Source organism: Canis aureus, chromosome 33, assembly GCF_053574225.1.
Source record: "Canis aureus isolate CA01 chromosome 33, VMU_Caureus_v.1.0, whole genome shotgun sequence".
Taxonomy (NCBI): domain Eukaryota; kingdom Metazoa; phylum Chordata; class Mammalia; order Carnivora; family Canidae; genus Canis; species Canis aureus.
Genome location: NC_135643.1, coordinates 30,237,324 through 30,260,958, shown reverse-complemented (window position 1 = coordinate 30,260,958; position 23,635 = coordinate 30,237,324). Strand labels below are relative to the sequence as shown.

General features: G+C 42.3%; 2 protein-coding genes and 1 long non-coding RNA gene across 5 annotated transcripts in view; 2 read left to right on the top strand and 1 right to left on the bottom strand.

Moving 5' to 3' along the window:
* The window catches only part of PLA2G12A (phospholipase A2 group XIIA), a 17,204-nt gene extending 8,943 nt beyond the window's left edge, over positions 1 to 8,261 (top strand). The window contains exons 2-5 of one of the 2 annotated variants that reach the window (XR_013370861.1): positions 1,335 to 1,411; positions 2,519 to 2,684; positions 4,824 to 5,246; positions 7,110 to 8,261. Coding sequence is in view for 1 of the 2 variants with exons in the window: in XM_077882271.1 (XP_077738397.1) it covers positions 1,335 to 1,411; positions 2,519 to 2,684; positions 4,824 to 4,942 (362 nt within the window). In the remaining variant the exon portion in view is untranslated. Of the gene's footprint in view, positions 1 to 1,334; positions 1,412 to 2,518; positions 2,685 to 4,823; positions 5,341 to 7,109 lie in introns of those variants that run through there. The other variant, XM_077882271.1, reaches the window with a different exon arrangement.
* Positions 7,317 to 11,169, bottom strand: LOC144303865 (uncharacterized). The gene is made up of 2 exons (XR_013370865.1): positions 10,669 to 11,169; positions 7,317 to 10,081 (listed from the first exon to the last, which is right to left on the bottom strand). It is a non-coding gene; the product is annotated as an uncharacterized LOC144303865 (long non-coding RNA).
* On the top strand, positions 10,644 to 23,635 carry CASP6 (caspase 6). Of its 2 annotated transcripts, none has more exons than XM_077882268.1 (7): positions 10,644 to 10,890; positions 16,213 to 16,255; positions 16,776 to 16,922; positions 17,343 to 17,419; positions 19,579 to 19,754; positions 22,213 to 22,372; positions 23,003 to 23,635. In XM_077882268.1, exons 1-7 carry the CDS (start codon positions 10,659 to 10,661, stop codon positions 23,239 to 23,241), a joined length of 1,074 nt encoding a protein of 357 aa, XP_077738394.1. In that variant the 5' UTR covers positions 10,644 to 10,658; the 3' UTR covers positions 23,242 to 23,635. The 2 variants fall into 2 exon arrangements, with proteins under 2 accessions (XP_077738394.1, XP_077738395.1); XM_077882269.1 differs by lacking the exon at positions 10,644 to 10,890 and adding an exon at positions 11,183 to 11,297.

The following is a 23,635-nucleotide window of genomic DNA, read 5'->3' as shown; positions in this document are numbered from 1 at the left end:
AGAGAGAGAGAGAGGCAGAGACACAGGCAGAGGGAGAAGCAGGCTCCATGCACCGGGAGCCTGACGTGGGATTCGATCCCGGGTCTCCAGGATCGCGCCCTGGGCCAAAGCCAGGCGCTAAACCACTGCGCCACCCAGGGATCCCTCTTTATTTAAGTCTAATAGCAATAAATAATAGTTGACTGAAAGTTGGTGGATCCTTTTTTTTTTTTTTCCTAAGTAAGCAACTATGGGGAGATATTAGGGATGTTTTGCTTTTAGAATTGAAGATAAAGTGTAGTCCCAAATGTTGGAAGGATTATCATGTAAATAGGTAATTGGCTTGGCTCATTGTGTGTTCCCCAGGAGTAGAGGATTGCTTATAGGAAAACTGGAAAGAATTTAACAGTTAGTGCCATTCTACAATGGAACAGGCTATTTCTTAATACTGGAGGAGGATTATGGGAAACATTCAAGAGAAAGTAGGTGACTGTTAGGGATGTTGAAGCGATTTTTAGATTTCATGAGGAGAGCTGTTTTTAAAGTACTTTGCAGGGATCCCTGGGTGGCGCAGCGGTTTGGCGCCTGCCTTTGGCCCAGGGCGCGATCCTGGAGACCCGGGATCGAATCCCACATCGGGCTCCCAGTGCATGGAGCCTGCTTCTCCCTCTGCCTGTGTCTCTGCCTCTCTCTCTCTCACTGTGTGCCTATCATAAGTAAATTAAAAAAAAAAAAAATTAAAAAAATAAAGTACTTTGCAGCATTCTAGATTGCTGTGATGTCATCTTTCTCATTGTTACGGAACCATTGGTGCTATTAGGGAGAATAGAACCAGAGTAATATGGCTCACCATGCTTTGTTTATTCCTCACTTTTTTTCTTAGCTGGCAAAGAAATGTATTTGTGAAATGATTGGTTGGAGTCCAGGCTAGAATGTATGGTCCTGTAATGTCTTAAAATGGTGTTAAAGTAATTAAATGTTCATTGCGTTAAGCTCTGTGAGTAAACTGGTTAGTTAATGGTTATGGAGGTTTGCATGCAGTGGAGTATTGGCTAAAGGTTGGGAAGATACAGTTCTTGCCCCATAAGTTTTTAAACAAAAAATGGGAAACAGGGTGGATTTGTCTTTCATACATATGGACCCAGTCTGGCATATAAACTCTGAAATCTCCTGAAGTGCAGAGTAGCTTTTACATGTTTTGCATGGTATATAGGCTTAAAATAAAGACATTCGCTTATGTCAGTACCCAAATATTAAATATTTCCAAGCCTAGTCTAGTAGTACATCATAGACTTTTTTTGCATGTTTTTAAGTCATATTTGAAAATTAATTATGATACCATTTATATTTTACAGGATCTAAGCCTTTCCCGCGTTATGGTTATAAACCCTCCCCACCGAATGGATGTGGCTCTCCACTGTTTGGTGTTCACGTAAATATTATTTTCTTATTTGATAAGTTTTATGATCACTAGTGTTCCTTTTTTATTTTAAAGATTTATTTGTTTATTAGAGAGAGATAAAGGGATAGGGAGGGGCAGAGAGAGAGGGAAGAGAGATCTCAAGCAGACTCCCTGCTGAGTGTGGAGCCCAGTGCACAGCTTGACCCTGAAATCATGACCTGAGCCAAAATCAAGAGTTGGACACTCAACTGACTGAGCCACCCAAGCACCCCAACCAGGTGGTACTCTTAATAATGCAAGACTGTCAGTATATTCTCAGGGTTACAAATAATTTTGCCTGTTGTAATGGTAATTAGGTTTATTATATGCTTTTATAGCTAAAGCACATTTAGTAAGTCCTAACAAAACTAAATGGAATAAAATTCATGTTTTATTTTTTAATCTCATAGATGTTAATACTGTTGGAAAGATATTTTCTCATGTAACACACATGGTTTAAAAGTTTGAAGTGTAGAATTAATGCTACTTAGGATGAAAAAGTATAGATAAAGCATAATATTTTCTGTATTAAAACAAAGCTAAGTAAGGTAGCTATGGGGGTTTTTGGTAGGTGAGGCTAAATCTGAACCAACTGTTACAGGAAAAAAATGTTTATGAGTGATTCCTAGACACAAGCGTTTTGCGTATAAAGCTAATAAAACCAGTTAAAGATAAGCTGTAGATTTGAAGGAACAGTATCTTTAGGGAGTGGATAAACACTTAGAGATTGAACTACAATAACAAAATGTGAGTTGTAGAAGCTTAAAAGTTTTCAGTGATATTTCATATAAAGTATATTTTATAGAGGGAGAGGTACAAAATACTTTGAAATATCCAAAAATCTATCTTTGCTCTTATCCTGACCTTTCTGTTTTTAAAAGTGTATTTTGGACAATTGGAAGTTACATTTGTTACTGGCAGGTAACTGAATATTGCAAAATAGGGAGTTTTGAGGCATAGCTGAGAGCCATAGTGGGTGCATGTGGGGGGAGTAATGGGCAGTAATCATCCTTGATTTCTAAGTCTACTTGAATGTAATACTTCAGCAGAGGAGTTTTGAATTTCATCAACAATAATCCATCCAAATGCCTCTTTCAGCTTAATATTGGCATCCCTTCCCTGACAAAGTGCTGCAACCAACATGACAGGTGCTATGAGACCTGTGGCAAGAGCAAGAATGACTGCGATGAGGAATTCCAGTATTGCCTCTCTAAGATCTGCCGGGATGTGCAGAAAACACTAGGACTAGCTCAGCATGTTCAGGGTAAGGATGATCCAGCAGGATGGAGATCAATGCTATTTGTAAAATTTTATTGACTGCTTTATGTTTTAGTACAGGGTTTACCACTAGAAATCTTCCACTGCATGTTACTATATCTATTGTGACACAGCCCTTTCAATTTCCTGAGATGAGGAGTCATTGATTTTGTAATCTTAAATGATTTATAGTCATGGAAGCAAAAAGTGTTAGGAGACTTTGGGAAGAGGGTATGTGCGAGGCAGAGAAGAATCATCCAAGATCTTGTGCCCTGTAGTGTATCTCTAATGACTCTAATGATCCAGAGGCTAAAGTTTGAAATCCTGGATCCAGTGATTTTAAGAACACAGCACATAGGATTTAGAGTGGGAAGTTTTAGAAGACTTGAGCTTTAAATTTGTTTCTTCATATGTATCTGTGTCAGGAGGGTCCCTGGAACCACCCTCAGATTTGCTAGGAGGACTTACAGGATTTAACATATAGTCATAGTCAGAGTGTAGGGATACAAAGTGAAGGGTAGCCCGGGTGGCTCAGCAGTTTAGCTCCACCTTCAGCCCAGGGCGTGACCCTGGAGACGCGGGATCAAGTCCCACCTCAGGCTCCCTGTGGAGAGCCTGCTTCTCCCTCTGCCTGTGTCTCTGCCTCTTTTTCTCTCTGTGTCTCTCATGAATAAATAAATAAAATACTTTAAAAAAAAAACAAAAAAGTGAAGTCAGCAAAAGGTAAAGGTGTTTCAGTGTTCTCATTTATAAAATAGTACCCATCTCATAGAGTTCTCATCAAAATACAATAAAATATTTGTGGAAATACAAATCACTGTACAAATACTAAAAGTTACAAAATCTTTTCACTCTTAAGCTGAAGTATTTATCATACATTGAAATCAGAAGAGAAGGTGCAAGAAAGGAAACTAACATTTTTAGGCATTTTTCATAAGATACCATGCTAGATATCTTAGATATGTTTTCCTTGATGTTCACAAAAACCCAAAGAAGTAGTTAGTGGTACACTGATTTTTCAAGGAAGGAAACTGAGATTCAAAAAAGTAACTTGTCCTAAATTGCATACTTCTGATTCTAAAACTTGTGTTCTGTCTACTGCAATATTCCCCAAACAATGTCATAGGTCTAATTCTGAATTCCTATAATAACTGTCAGGGAAGAAGTGTCTGCTCCAGGTGTGCAGCTTGAACTCCCAGCCTCTGAATTCCCTTGCATGCTTTCAGCTGAGGCAAACTAGTTGCGCAGCAGAATAGTACATGGATGTATTTCCTGTCTTCTGATCTAAGGACCTACTAACCGGGCTAAATGATGAAGCCAATTTCCTTGCAGTGCCCTACTGAATAATTATAGCCTTTACACTTCTATGGTGGTTGTGTTCCTTAATGGCACAGCCTTTTGGAGAACTTTAAAAATGGCAGGATTTTGCAATGAATAGTTTCTTCCTTAACATGAGTATTTGAAACAAGAAGTATTTAGACGACTAAAGGCTACTCTGCAGTGTCTCTGTAAGTGAATTTTATGGAGATAATCTCACCTGGCTGTTACAGGCGTCTTAGAATAAGAAAAGTAAATCCATTATCTTTTCTATAGTCCTAAAAACAATTTTAAACTCTGCTAGAGAAAAAACACTTTTGATTTCTAGGTCTCCTTTCCCAAGCCAAATTGGGATATTGAGAAAGAGAGAGCAAGAGCGGGGTCCATTTATCTTAAGCATCTTAAATGATGTATGATCAGTTCATAGAAGTCGTCAACCATAATTAAATGTTCTGAAGTTTCTCTATTTTTAACCTTAATTTCTTCTACACCTAAAAATCTTTTCTAGTGTTTTTTTCAAATAAAAGGAAAAGTAACAGTGATGAACTAATCAGTGCTTTTGAGAGAGACTTGTTGGCCTAGTAGAAAAAAAAATTGGGTTGAACAGTTGCAAGCAAACAAAAAAGTAGATACGTGCCCAAGACACTGACACCGATTGTCTGTCTATAGGTGCTTCTGGCCTTTAAAGGTTTGAGAGGACATTGATGTAACAGATGTTTACGTGCCCAGTAAGGGAGTACTTGACACCGTGCTGTGACATGTAATATATGGGAAGAGAGAGCGGTGCTTTTCAGTTGCCGAGCAGTAATAGCTCTTTCTTATTTTGCAGCATGTGAAACAACAGTGGAGCTCTTGTTTGACAGTGTTATACATTTAGGCTGCAAGCCATATCTGGACAGCCAACGAGCTGCATGTAGGTGTCGCTATGAAGAAAAAAGTGATCTCTGAAGAAGATGCTAATGGCTGGTGACAGGACAGAAGAATATAGAACTACTGCTTTACAGTATAAAGCTGCCTTATTTTTGTGAAAGGATTATTTTAAGACTTTACTTTGTCATTAAAACTTCAGACTAAAGCAAAAAATGGGAAAAGTGATCTTCCTGGACAATGTTCCTTAGTGTGCCAAACTGTCTTGACCAATCTCAGAGAGAGGTGCATGTTAAGGAGAGAATATTTTAAAAGGAGTCTGTAACTCAATTTTCACAGCTGTGTTTACCAAAACAATGAGGTCAAATGTAAAACTGATTACAAGGTATGTTAAACACTGTCTTATTTGGAAATATGGGGAAATCTTCACTTAGAAGTATGTTTACTATAAAAATTTAAATATACATTTATTCCTGGAAGGATCTTTTTTTTTTTTCTATTTTAATTAACACATTCTATGCTGTTTTCCTGTTGAGGAATGGGCTTGATGAGCCCGTTAAACATATGAATAAGTCTCACTTCTGTTAATGATAAGACTAGTTATAAGGACAAGGTTTCCATGTCTCTCTCTCTCTCTCTCTCTCTCTCTCTTTTAATATAATTGGAACCATCAGCTAGTGGCCTCTTAGGGAGCAAAACCAGGATCTGTAGGTTTTACGTAATGTGTTTGTAAGGTGATATGAACAAAATTCAGAAAAGCCACTCCCATTCTATGAATCATTCATATGACAAATATCATATTTTGCTATAACCTTTGCCTAAATTGAAGAAAACATGGATTTCTTGAGACAAATGAGAAGTTACTTCACATACACATTAGAGAATTATATGCTACTATGCTTTGGTGTTTATTTCCTAGCACTTGGTCCTCATAGTAGATTCAGGTATATCTTTAAAAGTCTGAAACCTTTTCTTAATAGTTGCCTTAATAAACATTATTCTAGATACTTTTTTTTTTTTTATTCTAGATACTTTTTAAAAAATTTTTAACTGTGGAGTCAAAAGGGATGGTAAAGCAAGATACAAAGAACTATCTTTTGTAGATTTCTCATTTACATTGGAAATTATTAGTAGATGTTTAGAAGCAAATCACAGGACTTTAGCTGCCTCTGAAAATGTCTATATGTGTTGAAAGCTTTTCCACCCTTTGGAAAGCACAGCTGTATTCATCTACTGCTCTTTGCCTCCCGCTGGCTATGGGCTTTCCCTAGCCTTGGATCCCAAGCACCATATAGCTTTTGGGTAGCTTATATAGCCAAAGTTATTAAGATAAACTGCTTGAAAATGTCAGAGAAGGACAGCTCCAGGAGAAGTGGTTCTTTTTAAGTCACTACAGGCAGAAGTGAGCAAAGAGAAAAATATGTTCTGGAGAAGGGGCTACATTCCTAACTTTATTTTTTTTTTTTTAAATATTTTTTTATTTATTTATGATAGTCACACACACACAGAGAGAGAGAGAGAGAGAGAGAGAGGCAGAGGGAGAAGCAGGCTCCATGCACCGGGAGCCCGACGTGGGATTCGATCCCGGGTCTCCAGGATCGCGCCCTGGGCCAAAGGCAGGCGCCAAACCGCTGCGCCACCCAGGGATCCCCATTCCTAACTTTAAATAGATATCATTGCTAAAGACCTAATACCTTTCCAAACTGAGATGATGGAACTTTTCTGCTAAGGATGTGTCCTCTATGAGATGAGAAATGTGTATCCCTGTGACTAATTGAGCAAACTGGGCTCTAACTTAAATGTTTGGAACCCTTAATTGATACTTTTAAAAAGGTAACAGTTTTATAATCCATTGTCCATATTTAATCTTTATCAATATTTGCCATTGAAATACTTGACCAGGTAACTTTAAACTTATAATAAATTTATGGATTTTCTTGGCAGCATTGGCTCTCAAGAGGACAGACTTAGAATTCTATAAAATCTTTAGTTCATGGTCACAAATTCTACACAAAGATCCAAAGAAGCTTTTTTTCTATGTTAAGATTTTTATCTTGGAATAATTTTAGATTTATAGAAAAGTTGCGAAGATAATATAGACTTGTTATATATGCCTTACCCCTAATGTTAACATTTTACATAATCATGAAACATTTATTAAGAAACCAACATCAGTGATTACTAACTAAACTCTAGACTTTGTTTGGATTGTACTGGTTTTTCCATTAATGTCATTTTTCTTTTCCAGGATCCAATCTAGGATACCACATTGCATTTAGTCATCATGCCTCTGATAAGCCTCTGGTCTGCGATGGTTCCTCAGGCTTGTTGTTCATAATCTTGACAGTTTTGAGGAGTGCTGGTCAGGTGTATTGTAGAATGCCCCTCACTTTGGGCGTGTCTGGTGTTTCCTTCATATTTGACCTTGGGTTATGGATATTTTCAGGAAGAAAACCACAGAGGTGAAGAAGGGTTCTTCTCACCAGATCATATCAGTAGTTGAATGTAATCAACTTGGTATGGTAACTCCAAACACTTGGTGTAGGTAGTGTCTGTTGGGTTTCTCCACTGTCAAGTTACTACTTTTCCCTTTCCATACTTCTGTTCCTTGGAAGCCAGTCCCCAAATCAGTCTGTGAAAGGTGGGGGGTGGGCAAGAGTCTGTTCTACCTGCTGGAAAGGGGAATTTCTTTATATGATTCTTGGAATTTTTCTGTAAGAAAGATTTGTCTCCTCACCCATCCCATTTATTCAGTTATTTATATCAGTATGGACTCATGTATATCTCTTTCAGACTTTGAGTAATGTTTATTTTATTGCTCAAATTGTTCCAGCTCAGCTATTGGGAGTTATGTCATTTTGGCTCCTGTGTGTCTGTAATGTGCCCCCATCCTTTTGATTTTTGAGCACTTAAATACTTTCTGGCAAGAAAGTAGGAGATGTCACTCTAGACTTGTCTTATAGGCTTCCAGCACCAGAATCAGCCTCTTCTCCAAAGAGCACTGGTTCCTTTTATTGGAGAATGCTTTCTGTTGGAACTTAGGAACCAATACCTGGGTGCTGAGTGTGCTCATTGCTGTTGAGGTGTCACTGCTGCTAAGACCCTCCCAGTAAACGGAGCTAGGAAATATGTATGCATATTAATCCATGTACATTTACAATCTACAATGATTTCTGTATGTGTATATATGTTAAGCTGAATGTGAGTCCTTACTGATGTCTGCACTTGAATCACGTACCACAGGGCATGTATTTAGATTTTAAGAATGGTATCTGCACTATCCATAGAATAAAGCTCATAAACAAGCAAAAAAGAAAACCCCAAAACTAGCTTTTAGCAGCTCTATGCAAGAAACATAATACTGATATTTTTTAAATAAAACTGAATTGCCTTCAAATAATGCCTTTGTCTTTAAAACCTTTTGACACAGTTTTCCAGGGACAGATAAGGCTGTATTCATTTCATTGGTTTAGAAACTCAGGCACCCAGAAGCTCTAAGGAAGACAGAATTGAAATATGAGGACAGAACCAAATGAAACACATTTGGAACAGGCTTGCCTTCAGTGGGCTTGTAAATTATACTAGTAATATTAGTTAAAAAGTTGTTTCATTAGCTTATAACATTCTCCCTAAGATGAAAAAATGGTATTTTTGTCAGTATAGAAGTACAAGATTATCAGGAAATCAAGCTGTGTATTTTATCTTGGTACAAAACAAGAAAAACATCTAACAAAATGAAAACAATGGAGTCTCTATAAAAACTCTTTAGTAGACTGACCGGTAACTTTGGGGTAGAATGAAGCCTATTAGGTAAGATCCTCCCACATATATTTTGTTGCATTGTTCAAATTCACACATAATGTATTTGCAGTATATTCATTCAGGGACTGGTTATAATAATTGAAGTAGCCCCTTTAGTTGGCTGTTTTTCCTCACGGCTTAATCTTACAAAACCAGCCATTGCTCAAATCATAAAAGCAAGAATGAGTTGATGTAACCAGTATACTAGAAATAACTAATAGTTACTAATAAAAATAACTAAAACTGATCAGTGGTATCCTCTTGGCATATAAGCCATAGTGATGTTAGGCTTTTCTGCCTCAGGCTGAGGTTTCCAAAATATCCTTCAAAATCTCCTTGCTCATGACTTTACAAACCTTTTTTGTTGGCTTTTAGCTTTTCTTAAGTGTAGGAATCAGGATTATAGAAACTAATATTTCCGTGACTTATATAGGGAAAACCAGAAGGTTTAGTGGAGTAAACTAAAAAACAAAACAAAAAGACCAAAATTTGAGGATTATCTCTGAAATCTGTTCCGTATGTTTCATTTCTAGGATAGGTGACAGCTAAGACCTTCAGTTTCAAAGTTCTATGAAAGTGCATTCAAGCCATCTATTGAGTAACTTTCAGTCTTTAGGGTATCTTAATTATTTTAATATGGATTTGCGTTAGGTTTTTTTGGGGGGGGGTTGTTTTGTTTTTTGAGAAGGTAGGATTGGTAGGATTCTAGTCCGTCTATGTCAGTGGTTTTCAAATGTGAGCATGCAGTTGATTCACTGGATTCTGGCATTAAAAACACCTAGTGGGCCCCACCCCCAGCTCCTCATTCAGGAGATACACTTCTATAGGTCCCAGGAGTTTGCATTTCTAGTAAGTTCCTAGATGGTGTTGATACTGCTGGCTCAGAGACCACAGTTTGAGAAGTGGCCTAGATAGTCTGCAGTAGCTACAAATAATGAACTGAAAGCTTACTGTGGGCTAGGTACTGTTCTAGAAGTTTGGCAGTTTCTGTCTCCAAAACTTGAGTAACCTTGGTCGCCATTTTGTAAAGAAGAATTTGAAACTGGGAGAGGTTAAGTTCCATTATTTGTGCAAATGTCTCACAGCTAAGAAAATGGAGCCAGGAATAGAATCTAGGCAGCCTGTTTTCCAATCCTAGGCACTTACCCCTTTTATTAGGATAGCTATTGCTTTACAAGGCTAAAATTACATACTTAAAATTCTGAAATAAGTATCCTAAAATGCTTTGTACTTACATCTGAAGATAGACAAGATTTTATTTTAAAATATAACCACATGTTTTAAAAATAAAATATTCTGAGATAACAAGGTACTTGGAAGGGTAACAGATTCCTTTATCTCCTCCTTTCAGATAAGTGGAAGGTCAGCCAACTGGGGATCCACTGATAGAGGGAGTGTTTTCAGGATTCAGAGAAGACCCTGAAAATTAGGCAAAAGGACAGGAAGTTCTGGTGGTCAGATAACACATTCAAACTGAATAAAGTCCAGAGTGCAAATGCTGAAACCCTGGATCTCATTCAATGGATAAATATTTATTGAGCACCTCCTACAGGCTAAGCAACTGTGCCAGGTAATGGGGAAACCAAAAGGCCAGTCCTTTCAATGAGCTAAAGATGATAACAAATATGAGTTCTTTGAAGCCAGGCACTGTTTTAAGTAGTCAATTTGACCTAATTAGCACAAAACCATATAAGGCAAAGAATGATATTCCATGTCTTAAGTAGAAAGTAACTAAAGTCGATTTCTGAAATACAGCAAAATGAACACTAGTAAATGACATGGGATGAGGAAAAACCTGATTTCATATTTGAGTTAGTAACCGAGCACACGTAGGAAAAGTTACCAAGTTATATTTTTTCTCTCCCCAATCAGGGTAGTATTTATAGAGGACGGATCCCTTATACTTTTAATGTATTAGAAATGATGCCTTAACCCATTCTTTTCCCATTCTGAAGATGGTTACTTTTTTAAATGACAAGGCCCAGAGAAGTAAAAGATGAAGCCACCTGTTCAGCCGAGGTTAGAGTTGTTCATTGGGGCAAATTTACACAATAGCCAACCACCCAAGGAGGAGCTCCCGTTACAGGCCACGTTGAGCGCCCGGGCGGGCCCACTTAGCGCGCGCTGTTCGGCATTTTCGGGCGGGGACAACAGGCTCGCTCCAGAAAAGGCTCCATCTGTAGGCTCCAAAGTTCGGGCTCCGAATTTCTGCGCGATTGCTATCCCTGGTAAAGGGATAACTTTACCCAGGAAAGCCAGACTTTTAGTTTTACTTTGTCCCGAATCCCAAGAGCTTTTACGAGAGATCCTAACGGGTCCAGTACAGCAGCTGGCTCGGGAAGGCCGGTCCCCTCGGAGCCGGTCGGGAGGAGCAAAGCCCGGGGGCGGAGACTGCGGGCCCCGTGCGAGCCGGGGGGCAACCGGCGCTTCCCGAGGCCCGGGCCGGTCTCCGGGCTCCAGGCGCCAGGCGGACGGACGCCGCGAGCTCGGGAGTGGCGGGCGGGCCCCCGGGGCGGCGGCGCAGGAAGGGGCGGGGGCTCGCGGGCGGCGCAGGAAGCGGAGGTCGCGGGCGTCGGCGCTGCGCCCGGGGCCGCGATGAGCTCGGCGCCGGGGCCCCGCCGGGCTGGGCCTGCAGGTAGGCGGGGGCCGGGCGGCTTCCGAGGGCGGCTTGCGGGGCCCGGGGGGCGCTCGGGGCCGGCGGGGCAGCGCGTTAGCTCTTCGGTCTGTTAAGGCCCCCGGCACTTGGCCCGGGCCGTCGGGGCCGCCTTCGAGGGCCCGCGCCCGCTCCTTAGGGAAGCTCGCTTTTGGAAGTTGGGTCCAGGTGTCCCTTTCTCACTCCAGGGACTGCGTGCGTCGCCCTGAGAGCATAGGCGGCCCGCGGGAGCCCCCGGGCAAGGCGCTACCTGACCGGGGCAGCCCGGGCCGTGTGCATCCCCGCGGGAACCACCTCTTCCTCCGCGGCTGCTACGGGGACCTGCGAACATTCTTCCCTGCCACGAACTATCTCTGATAGCTCTAGAAATTTCGAGCCTGGCCATAGTTAGAGAAATACAGAAAGAAAGAAAAGAGAAGGTTGAACCTGGCAGAGTGCCTTACGCCCGCTCTTTAGTCTCTGCCGCGCCAGGCCGGCTCGCCCGGAGCAGGTCGTAGGAAGGCACCTTGGCCATTCGGGGAGCCGCCTTGGTGGGAGGCGCAGTGCAGGCCCGGGGCCGCTCCGGTTGTGGATTCCGTGCCGAGGCGGGGGTCCAGGAGGCCCCACCACTTTCAGGGCACCCCCCCCCCATTCTTTTTACCCGTCGCTTTCCTTTTCCTACCTGTGCCCTTTTCTCTCCATTCCATCCCTTTTTTACTGTGAGGCCTGACATACTTTACTTAATATAGGATGATTTATCAGATTCTTAATAGGGAATATGGGTAGGTTTTCATAGATATTGCGGTGAATGAAGATGGTGACGCTAGACGCTGGAGAAGTCCGGAGAAATGAACCCTTGGTTTAGGAAGGTAGCTGGCCTCTGTGTAGGAGGCGTTTAACGTGGCGACCAGCGTGCAGAGACTTTGGTTTATAGGCGGACCTGGCCTTCAGTCCCAGCTCCCCTGCACTGTCCCGGAACAGGCCTGGGGGACTCTCCGGATCTCTGCCTCAGGGACTGTGGAGCTGAGGGAGAGAAGGTATGTAAAGTGCCAGGCCATCAACAAATGCCAGCTGGCAGGACTATCTGGAGGGATTATCAAATCCAGGTGAGGAGAAGAAAAAGGAGTGACTGGTTTTGTAAAACATTAACCGGCTTGAGCAAAGAGGTGGTGGGTGCATCATGGTGAAAAGGAAGATTGCCTGAATCAGAGGCAAGAAGTACAAAGAGGTCAAGAGTCAGGTTTAATGACGGACCCATTTTTGATAAATAGGTTATAGATGCACAGGAATTTACAAATCTGTTACATAGGGTATCTCCATTAAATTTTACTTTTCCATGTCAACAGAGCCATTTACTCTTTTAGGCAGTAAATTTGTATTCCTGCAATGTGATGATGACGCTTGTTAAAGTGCGTCCTTTCTGAAGGTTTGCCTGCCGAAGACATCCACTTAGAGTGACCACAACAGAGTCACGGTGTAGTATTTTCTGCAGAGCCTGGGTGAAATTTATTAACTCCAGTCCAGTTTTGGAACTTAGGTTCTAACATCTATGTCCATCACTTTCTGGGTTTTTTTTTTTAATGATTTTATTTATTTATTCATGAGAGACACACTTAGAGAGGAAGAGACATGGGCAGAGGGAGAAGCAGGCTCCACACAGGGATCCTGATGTGGGACTCGTTCCCAGGACTCCAGATCACACCTGAGCCAAAGGCAGCGGCTCAACCGCTGAACCACCCAGGTGCCCCCGCTTTCTGTTCTGATTGAACAAATTGCTAGAAGAGAATGGCAGCTGGACCTGGTCATTGTGGGTTCTGCAAGGTGCAGGGTGCCCTTAGATGGGGTTTGAGCTGGCGAGGGTCAGAAATAAGTTCTCAGAGTCCAGTTTCTTTCTGCATTCATAGTACTAACAGTAACAACAAAACACTTTTTAAAAGTCCCTCAGAGATTGCCGTATCTTGAAACTGAATGTTATTTTAAGTTCTCTGGAGCTACTTGAAACTAGCTATCTTTCCTAAACCTATAGGTCACGTCTAAGCTGAGGGCAGTGTTTGAGACCAGCCAAATGCACAGCTTAAATTACACCTAGCCAGGAGGAATGCTGCAATTCCTTCCTTGGACTGTAAAAAAGAAAATGGATTTTTTTCTTTTGCCTGGAGGACCTTATTTATTTACATATCTGTGTCCCATATTAGCCTGAGAGAAACTTAAGGACATTTCTCATTTGTATAAAAAATGAATTTTAACGACCCAATCAAATGTGCATCTCCAATGTTTTCGCCCTCGATGATGTGAGTCAGTTTGGTGACTGGCCGTTTGCACAGCTTCCACCCGCTGCACTTCAAGCTGCCGTAGTCTCCCCAGTGTGGAGCAAAAAGCGGCAAGAGGTGAGCTCCTGGGTCTGCTGCCCTGTGCACCGTGTTAGAGATGGTGCTTTCCAGATTGGGCAGGTTTGGGGGGAACGAATGAGGTGATGGTCCTTCACACAAGGATTGAATGTGATCAGTTTGAGATGTGTTGTGGAACTGGTTTAAAGGTAAGGAGGTGCAGGGATCCCTGGGTGGCTCAGCGGTTTGGCGCCTGCCTTCAGCCCAGGGCGTGATCCTGGGGTCCTGGGATCGAGTCCCGCGGCGGGCTCCTGGCATGGAGCCTGCTTCTCCCTCCTCCTGTGTCTCTGCCTCTCTTTCTGTGTCTTTCACGAATAAATGAATTAAAAAAAAAAAAAAAAGATAAGGAGGTAGGTCCTGGAACCCTTTTGAAAATGGACAGAGACAAAATTCCTGTGGCTTAGTAGGGCAGTGTGGAGAGTAGGAAGTGATCCCGGTGGGTGGGGTGAGAGGTGGGCAGTATGCAGGGTAGGGGTCTCCTTCAGCGCGGAGGGTGAGGGGTACTTGGGTAGGATTGTGTGATGTAGGAGGACTCTCCAGAAGAGTGGTGTCTGCAGGAAGAAGTGTCCTGGGCGGAGCAGTGTCGCAGAAGGTGTCCGAGAGGGGCACCGGGTGGCTCAGCCGGTGACCTGACCGTCTTCCTTCGGCCCAGGGCGTCATCCCGGAATCCCGGGATCGAGTCCCGCGTCGGGCGCCCTGCAGGGAGCTGCTTCTCCCTCTGCCTGTGTCTCTGCCTCTCTCTCTCTTTCTGTGTCTCTCAGGAGGAAATAGATAAAAATCTTAGAAAAAGTGTCCTAGTGAGTGAGAGGCCGCCGGGCCTGCAGTGGGCGGCGCGGGGCAGCAGCGAGGGGCCCCGAGGTCGCCTGGCGGAGCCCGAGCCCGGGGAATACTAGGGTATTCGGCAGAGCAGGGGTGAAGCGGCCAGTGGCCGAGGCGCTGCGCGGCGAGGACGCCCGGGGGCAGCGGGGCTGGTGGGGAGCACCCACGTCCCCGCAGAGCAGAGGGGGCGCGCCCAGGGGAGCCGGGGCAGAGCGCGTCTCGGCAGGGAGGGGCTGCCGGGCAGGGCAGGGGCGCCAAGGCCCGCGGAGCGCAGGGGGCACCGGTCCGCACGGCTCGCGGGGGCGGGGGGCGGGGGGCATGGGAGGGGCTGCGGGGGAAGCGCGCGCCGCCCCGGGTTAGTCCCGGGTTGGAACAGCCGTGGTCGGAGGAGGGAGCAGGACCCTCCCGGCGCCGCCGAGGGAGAGGGCCTGACCGGCTTCCTGTAGCGACTTCGAGGGGGAGGAGCGGCTTGCTACACTCCCAATGCTGGTTTATTCATTACTTTCCCTCCCTTCAGGGCCGTTAGGTCTGTTAGTGAAAACAGGGCCACGGGTGCCTGGGGTGCCTGGGGTGCCTGGGCCTCGGCTGTAGAAGATGCCGGCCCCCTGCTGTTCAGTGCACGAGCCGCTGGCCGCCGTGGTTCTTCAAATTAGGGCTCCGGTGACTCAGCTGCCTTGGGCTCAGGTCGTGATCCCGGGTCCTGGGATCGAGTCCCGCCTCGAGCTCCCCACGTGGAGCCTGCCTCTCCTCCCTCCGCCTGGGTCTCTGCCTCTCATGAATAAATAAAATCTTTTTAAAAAAAAATGAAATTAAATGAGAAACTGCCTTCCTTGGCTGCGCTAGCCCCAGTTCACATCCTCAGCCACTTGTGGCCTGCGGCGAGCATATAGGACAGCAGATGTACAGAACGCTTCCCTCGCTGCAGAAAGTTCTGGTGCACAGCACTGTTCCAAGAGTAGGGAAGGGTTCAGTGAAGGGTGGCCCACAAGGTCCCTGTCACGTGATGGGTTGCAAGTGCCAGTGTGCCACTCAGGAGATCCAAAATTTAGGCCTTTGCCCTTGCCTCTCCCCTTTCCCCGCCCAGACCTCTCCCTCTTCCAGGTCAGGGTAATCCGGTATTAACCACACACGGTGTTTCAGTTCTGTGTAGAATGTCTTCGTTTACAGAGATAGCTGCAAAAACATTTTCTGCAAAACATTCCCGTATTTCATTTGCTCTAGTCCATAGTTCTGCGATTGCATCACTCTGTTTCTGTAGGCATATTCTGCAGTGAATGCATTTGCATCGTATTTTCTCTATTTCTCTTGATCGTACACTTCCCATTTTGCAAATGAGAATTTGGGGTGAGAAAGTTGAGCTGTCAGTTTATCGTTCATTTATTATTAAGCAGCTTCCCTTCCTTGCCCCCCTTCTTTTCATATACTTTGACATTTATTTTTTATTTTAAAGATTTTATTTATTCATGAGTCACACTCAGAGAGGCAGAGACCCAGGCAGAGGGAGAAGCAGGATCCCTTCAGGGAGCCTGATGCAGAACTCGATCCCAGGACCCCGGGATCACGACCTGAGCCGAAGGCAGATGCTCAACCACTGAGCCACCCAGGCACCCCATATACTCGACATTTAAGGGTTTAGGGCGCAGGAGTTTTGCTGTGTTTTACCACAAGTCAAAAAGTAAATTAACAAAATTCAACTTTTTTTTTTTTAAAAGATGAGGAACAAAATGTGACGGAAACTGATGCCTTCTATAAGAGGTAGGAATGTGCTCTTTCCTAATAAAGATCTCTTCCTTTGCTGATCATGACCAGTCCACAAGAAGCAAGAAGGGGGCCTGGGAGTGAGTAGAGTGGAGAATGACTGAGTGTTAGCATTGGAACAGGGGGCTCGTAGACCTGGGGGTTGGCTGCTGCCCCTGGTCATGTGAGGACCTACACTGATGTTCAAAATATTTAGGAACTGGTGTGGCGCAGACCCTGGAGCCAGAGCTGGGCCTGGGCAGGCTGGTATCCCCAGTTCCTGGACCAAAGATACCCCTGGAGGGGCCTGGGCGGGGGGTGCTCGGGATGGCTGCTGTTTACCAATCAGTACAGAAATATTTCAGCGTTTTCCTTACCAGTTTGGCTGTAAGGCTTTCCCAGTGCACACCAGTAGCATGTCAGCCTGGCAGGGGAGGGGAAAAGGGCAGACCTGTCGGCCCCACATGTGGGTCTTGGGCATAGAGCTTGTTATTTAGTGTGACTTAAAGTGATTATTGTTTAAACTTCTTATCAACAGAGAAATGTTTGACCCGGAAGAAAAGTACAAAATGGACCACAAGAGGAGAGGAATTGCTTTGATCTTCAATCATGAGCGGTTCTTCTGGCACCTAACATTGCCGGACAGGCGCGGCACCAGCGCAGACAGGGATAATCTCGTGCGCAGGTACTGGTTTTATCTACATGTCACAAGGATGGGACATTTACAGGATACTCGTCAGAACTTGTTCCTACCAAGGAAATAACAGAGCAAGAGTGTCTGAAGGGGAGCCTCGCTTGGGCAGAGCAGCCCATGAGAACTGGCCTCAGTTTTCTTCCTAACTCTCTTCTATTAAATGTTAACAGGCTCCGCATCATCACATACATATTTGCATAGCAGATGACAGTATCCTAACTTGAACCGTTATAAGTAAATCCTTTCCTACTGTGGGTGACCAGGGGAAACCATCATTGTCATATTTCATTTTTTCTTTCCCAAGATCAATTTATAGGTCATAAAAACATGTATAGATATATGTATTCCAAGTAAATATGGGTATGTGACAACTTTGAATAGCTCATAAGCTAATATCCAGTTTATCACCAGGTTTTCAGAACTAGGATTTGAGGTGAAATGCTTTAATGATCTTAAAGCAGAAGAACTACTGCTCAAAATTCATGAGGGTGAGTAGTTTTCCTATTTATCTTCTGAGGGGATTAGTATCCTATCTATAAATACATCCAAATACTTAACTGTGTTGTAAAACAAAAAGTCTTACCAACTAATTTAGCATGGATTACAGGTCTGGTTGTGCCTCTGCTTATATGTTATTACCTACCAGATTCAGAGACTTTTGCAAAGTATTATGCCTCCAAACTTTGTATTTAGCGTACCACTCGTTACAGTCTGTTATTTTAGAAATGAATGAAATGGCCTCATTTGGCAATTAAAAGTCAAAGTGCAAATACTACAGATGCTGGGCAGCTTTTTTTTTTTTTTAAGATTTTATTTATTTATTCATGAGAAAAACAGAGAGAGGCAGAGACACAGGCAGAGGGAGAAGCAGGCTCCCTGCAGAAAGCCTGATGTGGGACTTGATCCCAGAACTCCAGGATCACCACCTGAGCTGAAGGCAGATGCTCAACCGCTGAACCACACAGACATCCTTTTTGAGGGTGGGGGGTGGTCATGTTTCAATTCACTCCTATACCCAAGTTTTTTACTGGCTTCAAAATATTATGGCTTCAAAATATTTTATTTAAAAAAAATGGTTTTACATATATTGTCTCTAAATTTCTACATCACTATGCAGTAGTAAACTTATGTTTATCATAATTACTGCGTGCCGTGGATTTTCAAGTCATTTGCAATGGACTGTTATAATTATGTATTTATGCTGCAGAGGTTTTTAAAAAATGAGGTGTAATTGATGTGTAACATATCAGTTTCAGGTGTACAACAAAATGATTCAGTGTTTGTATACATTGTAAAATGGTGACCACAGTATGTAGTTGCCATCTGTCACCATAGAGAATTACAAAAAAAATTTTCTTGTGATAAGGATTTTAAAATTTTACTTAGCAACTTTCAAATATATAATACAGTATTATTATAAGCACTAGGCTGTGTATCACATCCCCATGATTTCTTTTATAATTGGAAGCCTGTACCTTTTGACCCACTTTATCATACCTAATAGCAACCACCAATCTGTTCTCTATCTGTGGGTTTGGCTTGGTTTTTTTTTTTTAGATTCCACATGTAAGTGAGATCGTATGGTATTTGTGTTTCTCAGATTTATTTCATTTACCATAATGACCTCAAGATCCATGTTATTGCAAAGGCCAAGGTTTCCTTTTTTATGGCTGAAGAATAATCAGCTATAAATGGATATATATATATGCACACGTACATATATTTATATCTGTATATCTACATCTCATTTTCTTCATTCATTCACTGATGGACACTTAGGTTGTTTGCATATCCTGACCATTGTGCTTCAGTGAGGATGGGGGATGCAAGTGTCTTTCCAAATTAGTATTTTCGTTTCCATCAATAAATTCTAATAGTGGAACTGCTGGATCCTGTGGTAGTTCTGTTTTTATTTTATTTTTTTTTAATTTTTTATTTTATTTTTTAAAATTTATTTATGATAGGCACACAGTGAGAGAGAGAGAGGCAGAGACACAGGCAGAGGGAGAAGCAGGCTCCATGCACCGGGAGCCCGACGTGGGATTCGATCCCGGGTCTCCAGGATCGCGCCCTGGGCCAAAGGCAGGCGCTAAACCACTGCGCCACCCAGGGATCCCAGTTCTGTTTTTAAATTTTGAGTCTCTGTACTAGACTCCTTTAATCTATAAATCATTTTAATTTTAACTGGCTGCTTACCAGGTTTTCTACTATATTGCTCATAAGGTTTGGAAGTTGTAAATGCTGCTGACATACAGCGAAGCTGCTACATTCACTGGGGGTGGCGACAGCACATAGCAGTTGTTAATTAGTAGTTGCTTGGTCTTTCCCATCTGTTCTCAGAAGTTCTCTGCTAATTCAAAGAAACTTTTATTACACAATAATCCCATTATGTTTTCTGTGTCATTATTCTTTGTTGTAGAAAAGCTAATGAAATTTGTTTAAACTCTGAACTTTTAGTAGGTTTTTAAAAATCAGATACAGTATGGTTTTGATTAAAGACTAAGTTATGTTTCCTTTTTACATTTATTATAATAAATTTTCCTCCTCCATCATATGTAGCTTTATTCTAGTGTTAGTAAATTGAATTTTTTATATGTACATAATAAACATCTTTATTTCTTTGTGAACTCTTGGGGGACTTTTACAGCATCAACCTCTAGCCACATAGATGCCGATTGCTTTTTATGTGTGTTCCTCAGTCATGGTGAAGGAAATCACATTTATGCATATGATGCCAAAATTGAAATTCAGACACTGACTGGCTTGTTCAAAGGAGACAAATGTCAGAGCCTAGTTGGAAAACCCAAGATATTTATCATTCAGGTAAGACTGATTATGTTACAATCTTAACTGTAAGTCCATGGTTTTGCACATGTGATTATAAAGAACTAAAGCCAATTTTGCAAAGTAATTTTCTCCATTAATTGGAAAGGCCAGGGCCGCTTTGGGTTCCTAGCCAATCAGAGTTGCAATTAGTTAGCAATTCCCATTAGTAGTAATTCCTTCTTAAGAAGGAATAAATAATAAAGATTATCAGTTTATTAATAGATTGACATTTGAAAGGACTTAAAATAACCAATGTGCCACACTCTGGCCCAGCCAACGTCAAGGGGAGCTGCCAGAAAAAGGGTCTCTTAAGAGCACCACGCATGGAGGCCAGTGGGCAGAATGCAGGTATTCTGGGGCTAGCTTACTTCACCCTCTCACCTTTCCCTTCAACCAAACTGGTATTAGGGATAAAAATGTTTGGGCCTGAAACATCTCATTTGGCACATCAGTAAGGAATTTGCACCATGTTCCAGTGCCTGCAATTCTGTATGTATAAACAGCATGGAAGGCATGGCCACATTCCACCTGCCATAAAGCCTTAAGGGGAGGGAGTAGGGGATCTATAAGAATGACCCATGGTTTTTGTTGTGACAACAGCATTGGAGTATCTGTCACATACAGTTAGAGTTACAGCTCTAGAACATAAGGCAGGGCATGGGTTGGAGAAGTACATTTGAGAGTAGTGAGATGAATGGTCATGGCAGCCTTGGGAGTAGATGAGTTTGCACATATCAAGTATAGCTTGAAAAACGAGTGTAAAACAGAAACGAGAAAGGAAAGACACTGAGGGGGATGGCCCAGCAAACGGGAAAAATCAGGGAAAATCATGACATGAGTGCTTCATGAAAAGGAGTGCCAGTACCGACAGAGACAAGAGAATTAGAAATAACTAGCAAGCTACTATGTGGGGATAGACACAAAGGAGGAAAATATTTTGCCAAGTTATTTTATTCCTCTGTGCCTCCGATTCTTCATCTGTGAAACGGGGAGAAAATAGCACTGCCTTATGGGTGGCTGTGAGGATAAACAGCCGCCTAACAAATGGAAAAAGACTGAACAGTGCCTAGTACATGCAAGCCCTCAATAAAGGCTAGCTCTCAGCTGACTGTCACTGATTTGGCAAGTGAGAGCATCAAAATTCTAGGTGTTTTATATGACCTAGAGGAAGACAGTGGGGAAAGTAAGTTCTGAAAAAAAGCCTGGTAACGTAAGATTAAAATCTCCCTGTAAAAATGGAGTATTAGGGGTCTATTTATCTGAGCACTGAAATCACTCAGGACTTTTTTTAAAGCTTATAACTCTTCAAATACCACTATGAAATTGTATTAAATTTACAAGGTCTGCTGGAACAAAGTACACAGCCTGAGTGGCTTAAACAATATAAATGCTTTTTTTTTTTTTTTTTTTTTTTAAACACAGTTCTGGAGGTTAGAAGTCTGAGATCAAGCTAGCAGTTGTCCTTGGCTTGGACATGGCAGTCTTGTCCCTGTACCTTCACATGGTCTTTCCTCTGTGCATGTCTGTGTCCTAATCTAAGACGCTAATTATAAATTAGAAGCACAGTAGACCTCATTTTACCTTAGTTACTTTTTCAAAGGCCGTGTCTCGAAATAGTCACATTTGAGATTCTGAGGGTTCGGACTTCTACATATAAATGGGAGGGGGTAACAAAATTCACCCCATAACAGTCATTTAAGAGTAGAAATTAATGTCAGCCTTTGTGTGATTCAGGATTGGTGGATAAGAATTTGAGACACTCTGAAGTACAAGCAAAAAGAAAACGGCACATGAAAAGATGTCTTCTCAGGTCAGGTGGTAGCATTTTGACAGTTTATGGCAGCAGCTAAGCAAGCACAACCCAGTCTGGGAATATATTCCCTAATTCAATAGAAACACTAGGCAAGGGGCACCTGGGTGGTTCAGTCAGTTAAGTGTCTGCCTTTGGCTCATGATCCCAGGGTCCTGGGATCGAGTCCCACGTTGGGCTCCCTGCTCAGCAGAGTCAGCTTCTTCCTCTCCTTCTGCCCTTCCCCCTGCTTGTTCTAATAAAAAAAAAAAAAAAAAAATCTTAAAAAAAGAAATACCTTAGGCAAATACCATAGCCTTTAAAAAAAGGGGTAGCATCCTGGTGCTATAGTGTGGTTAATCCATAAGAAACCTTAGAACCACAGAGGCTTTCTCTATAGCATACCTTTCCATCCACACAATCTGGTATACAGTTGAGGAAGACAGTTTTTTGAAGACATTAATTAAAAGAAAACCTAAGTAGGGAAAAACTGTCAGCTTAATTTGCTCCAGAACTTGACAGCATGGTTTCTGAATTACCTATAAAGGGGCTTTTGTTGATGCTGATGTGGAAGTGTGCTAAATTCTACATTCACTGTAAGTATTAAACACTGGGAAGAAAAGAGTAGGTAAGAAAAGACAGCGGTTTTCCCTCCTCTTCTCCTAGGCATGTCGAGGAGACCAGCATGACGTGCCAGTCCTTCCGTTGGATGTAGTGGATCATCGGACAGACAAGCTGGAGGACAACATAACGGAGGTGGATGCGGCCTCAGTGTACACGTTGCCTGCTGGAGCGGATTTTCTCATGTGTTACTCTGTTGCAGAAGGTGGGTGGCTGTTTAATACAAACAAAGACTAGGCCTTCCTCAAAGACTAGGCCTTCCTGACTCGAGTTCCTGTAAGTTTTCCCTGGGCTTCAGACTGGTATTTTTGTCAGACACCTTGATTTGATACTAAAGTTCACAGTCTTAGAATAGATTTCTTTGCTCACATGGCAGACGGTGATATAGGAAATATAAAGTAACTTACAGAAAAATCATTCCTGAGAACCATGTTAAGTTATAAGTCAGATTGAATATTAGCTGCCTATTCTCCGTTGATTGTGCTGGTGTCATGATAATATTCATGGAAAGCTTTGTTGAAGATACTTTGAAGATGGTTCTTCCTTGCTCATGCAGCAGACTATGTTTTCCTTTCTAATCTCATGTGTCAGAATTACCACTGGGTGACTATGATCTTAGGAATTTTTACGAACTAGAAAAACCCCATTTTCAGAAAATTGTATAAATTAATCCCTTTTCCCATATGAGACTAGTCAACTGAGAAAAACTATCACAGACACATCTTAACTCTGCAAAAATTTTTGAGAACTTCTATGGTGCTGCATTATAATGGTGTTTTTCAGTTAAAGTAACTGAAAGCCAAAAAAACCTCAGTGCCCTTTTTCCTCCTTTTAGGTTATTATTCTCATCGGGAAACTGTGAATGGCTCATGGTACATTCAAGATCTGTGTGAGATGCTGGGAAAATTTGGCTCCTCCCTAGAGTTCACAGAACTACTCACCCTGGTGAACAGGAAAGTTTCTCAGCGCCGAGTGGACTTTTGCAAAGACCCAAATGCAATTGGAAAGAAGCAGGTTCCCTGCTTTGCCTCAATGCTAACTAAAAAGCTGCATTTCTTTCCGAAATCTAAATGATAGAATCTGTTTCATGTATCTATATTCAAAATACATTTTCCATCTTTTTATATAAGTAAGTATCATTAGGTTGAAATTTGATACAGCAATTTAAAATGTCTTAATGGTGTAATGAGAACTTAAAAAAATAGTTCCTATTGGTATTAGACATGGTGAAAGGGGTTTGATATATGTGAAATGAAGTCCTCAGGGAATTACTATAAAGTAAAAATCCACAAGCGTTTGTAATACTTGATTTTTATAGTGAATCATGAGGTTAGTCAAAATATCTGGCTGGATTCAATTTGTATTTTGTGAAGCTTTTTTATAAATGTTTTATAATGTTTTTAAAGATTTTAGAAACCCAAAAATTAGTTGTTTTCCCTTAATAAAATATTTGAAATTCATATTTTAA

Bases quoted from the DNA above. Each gene is read 5' to 3' on its own strand.
- CASP6 (XM_077882268.1), top strand. From the start codon at position 10,659: ATGAAGCCACCTGTTCAGCCGAGGTTAGAGTTGTTCATTGGGGCAAAT. The intron at 16,923-17,342 runs GTACTGGTTTTA...GTTTATCACCAG, and splicing joins AGGGATAATCTCGTGCGCAG to GTTTTCAGAACTAGGATTTG. The intron at 17,420-19,578 runs GTGAGTAGTTTT...GGACTTTTACAG, and splicing joins ACTGCTCAAAATTCATGAGG to CATCAACCTCTAGCCACATA.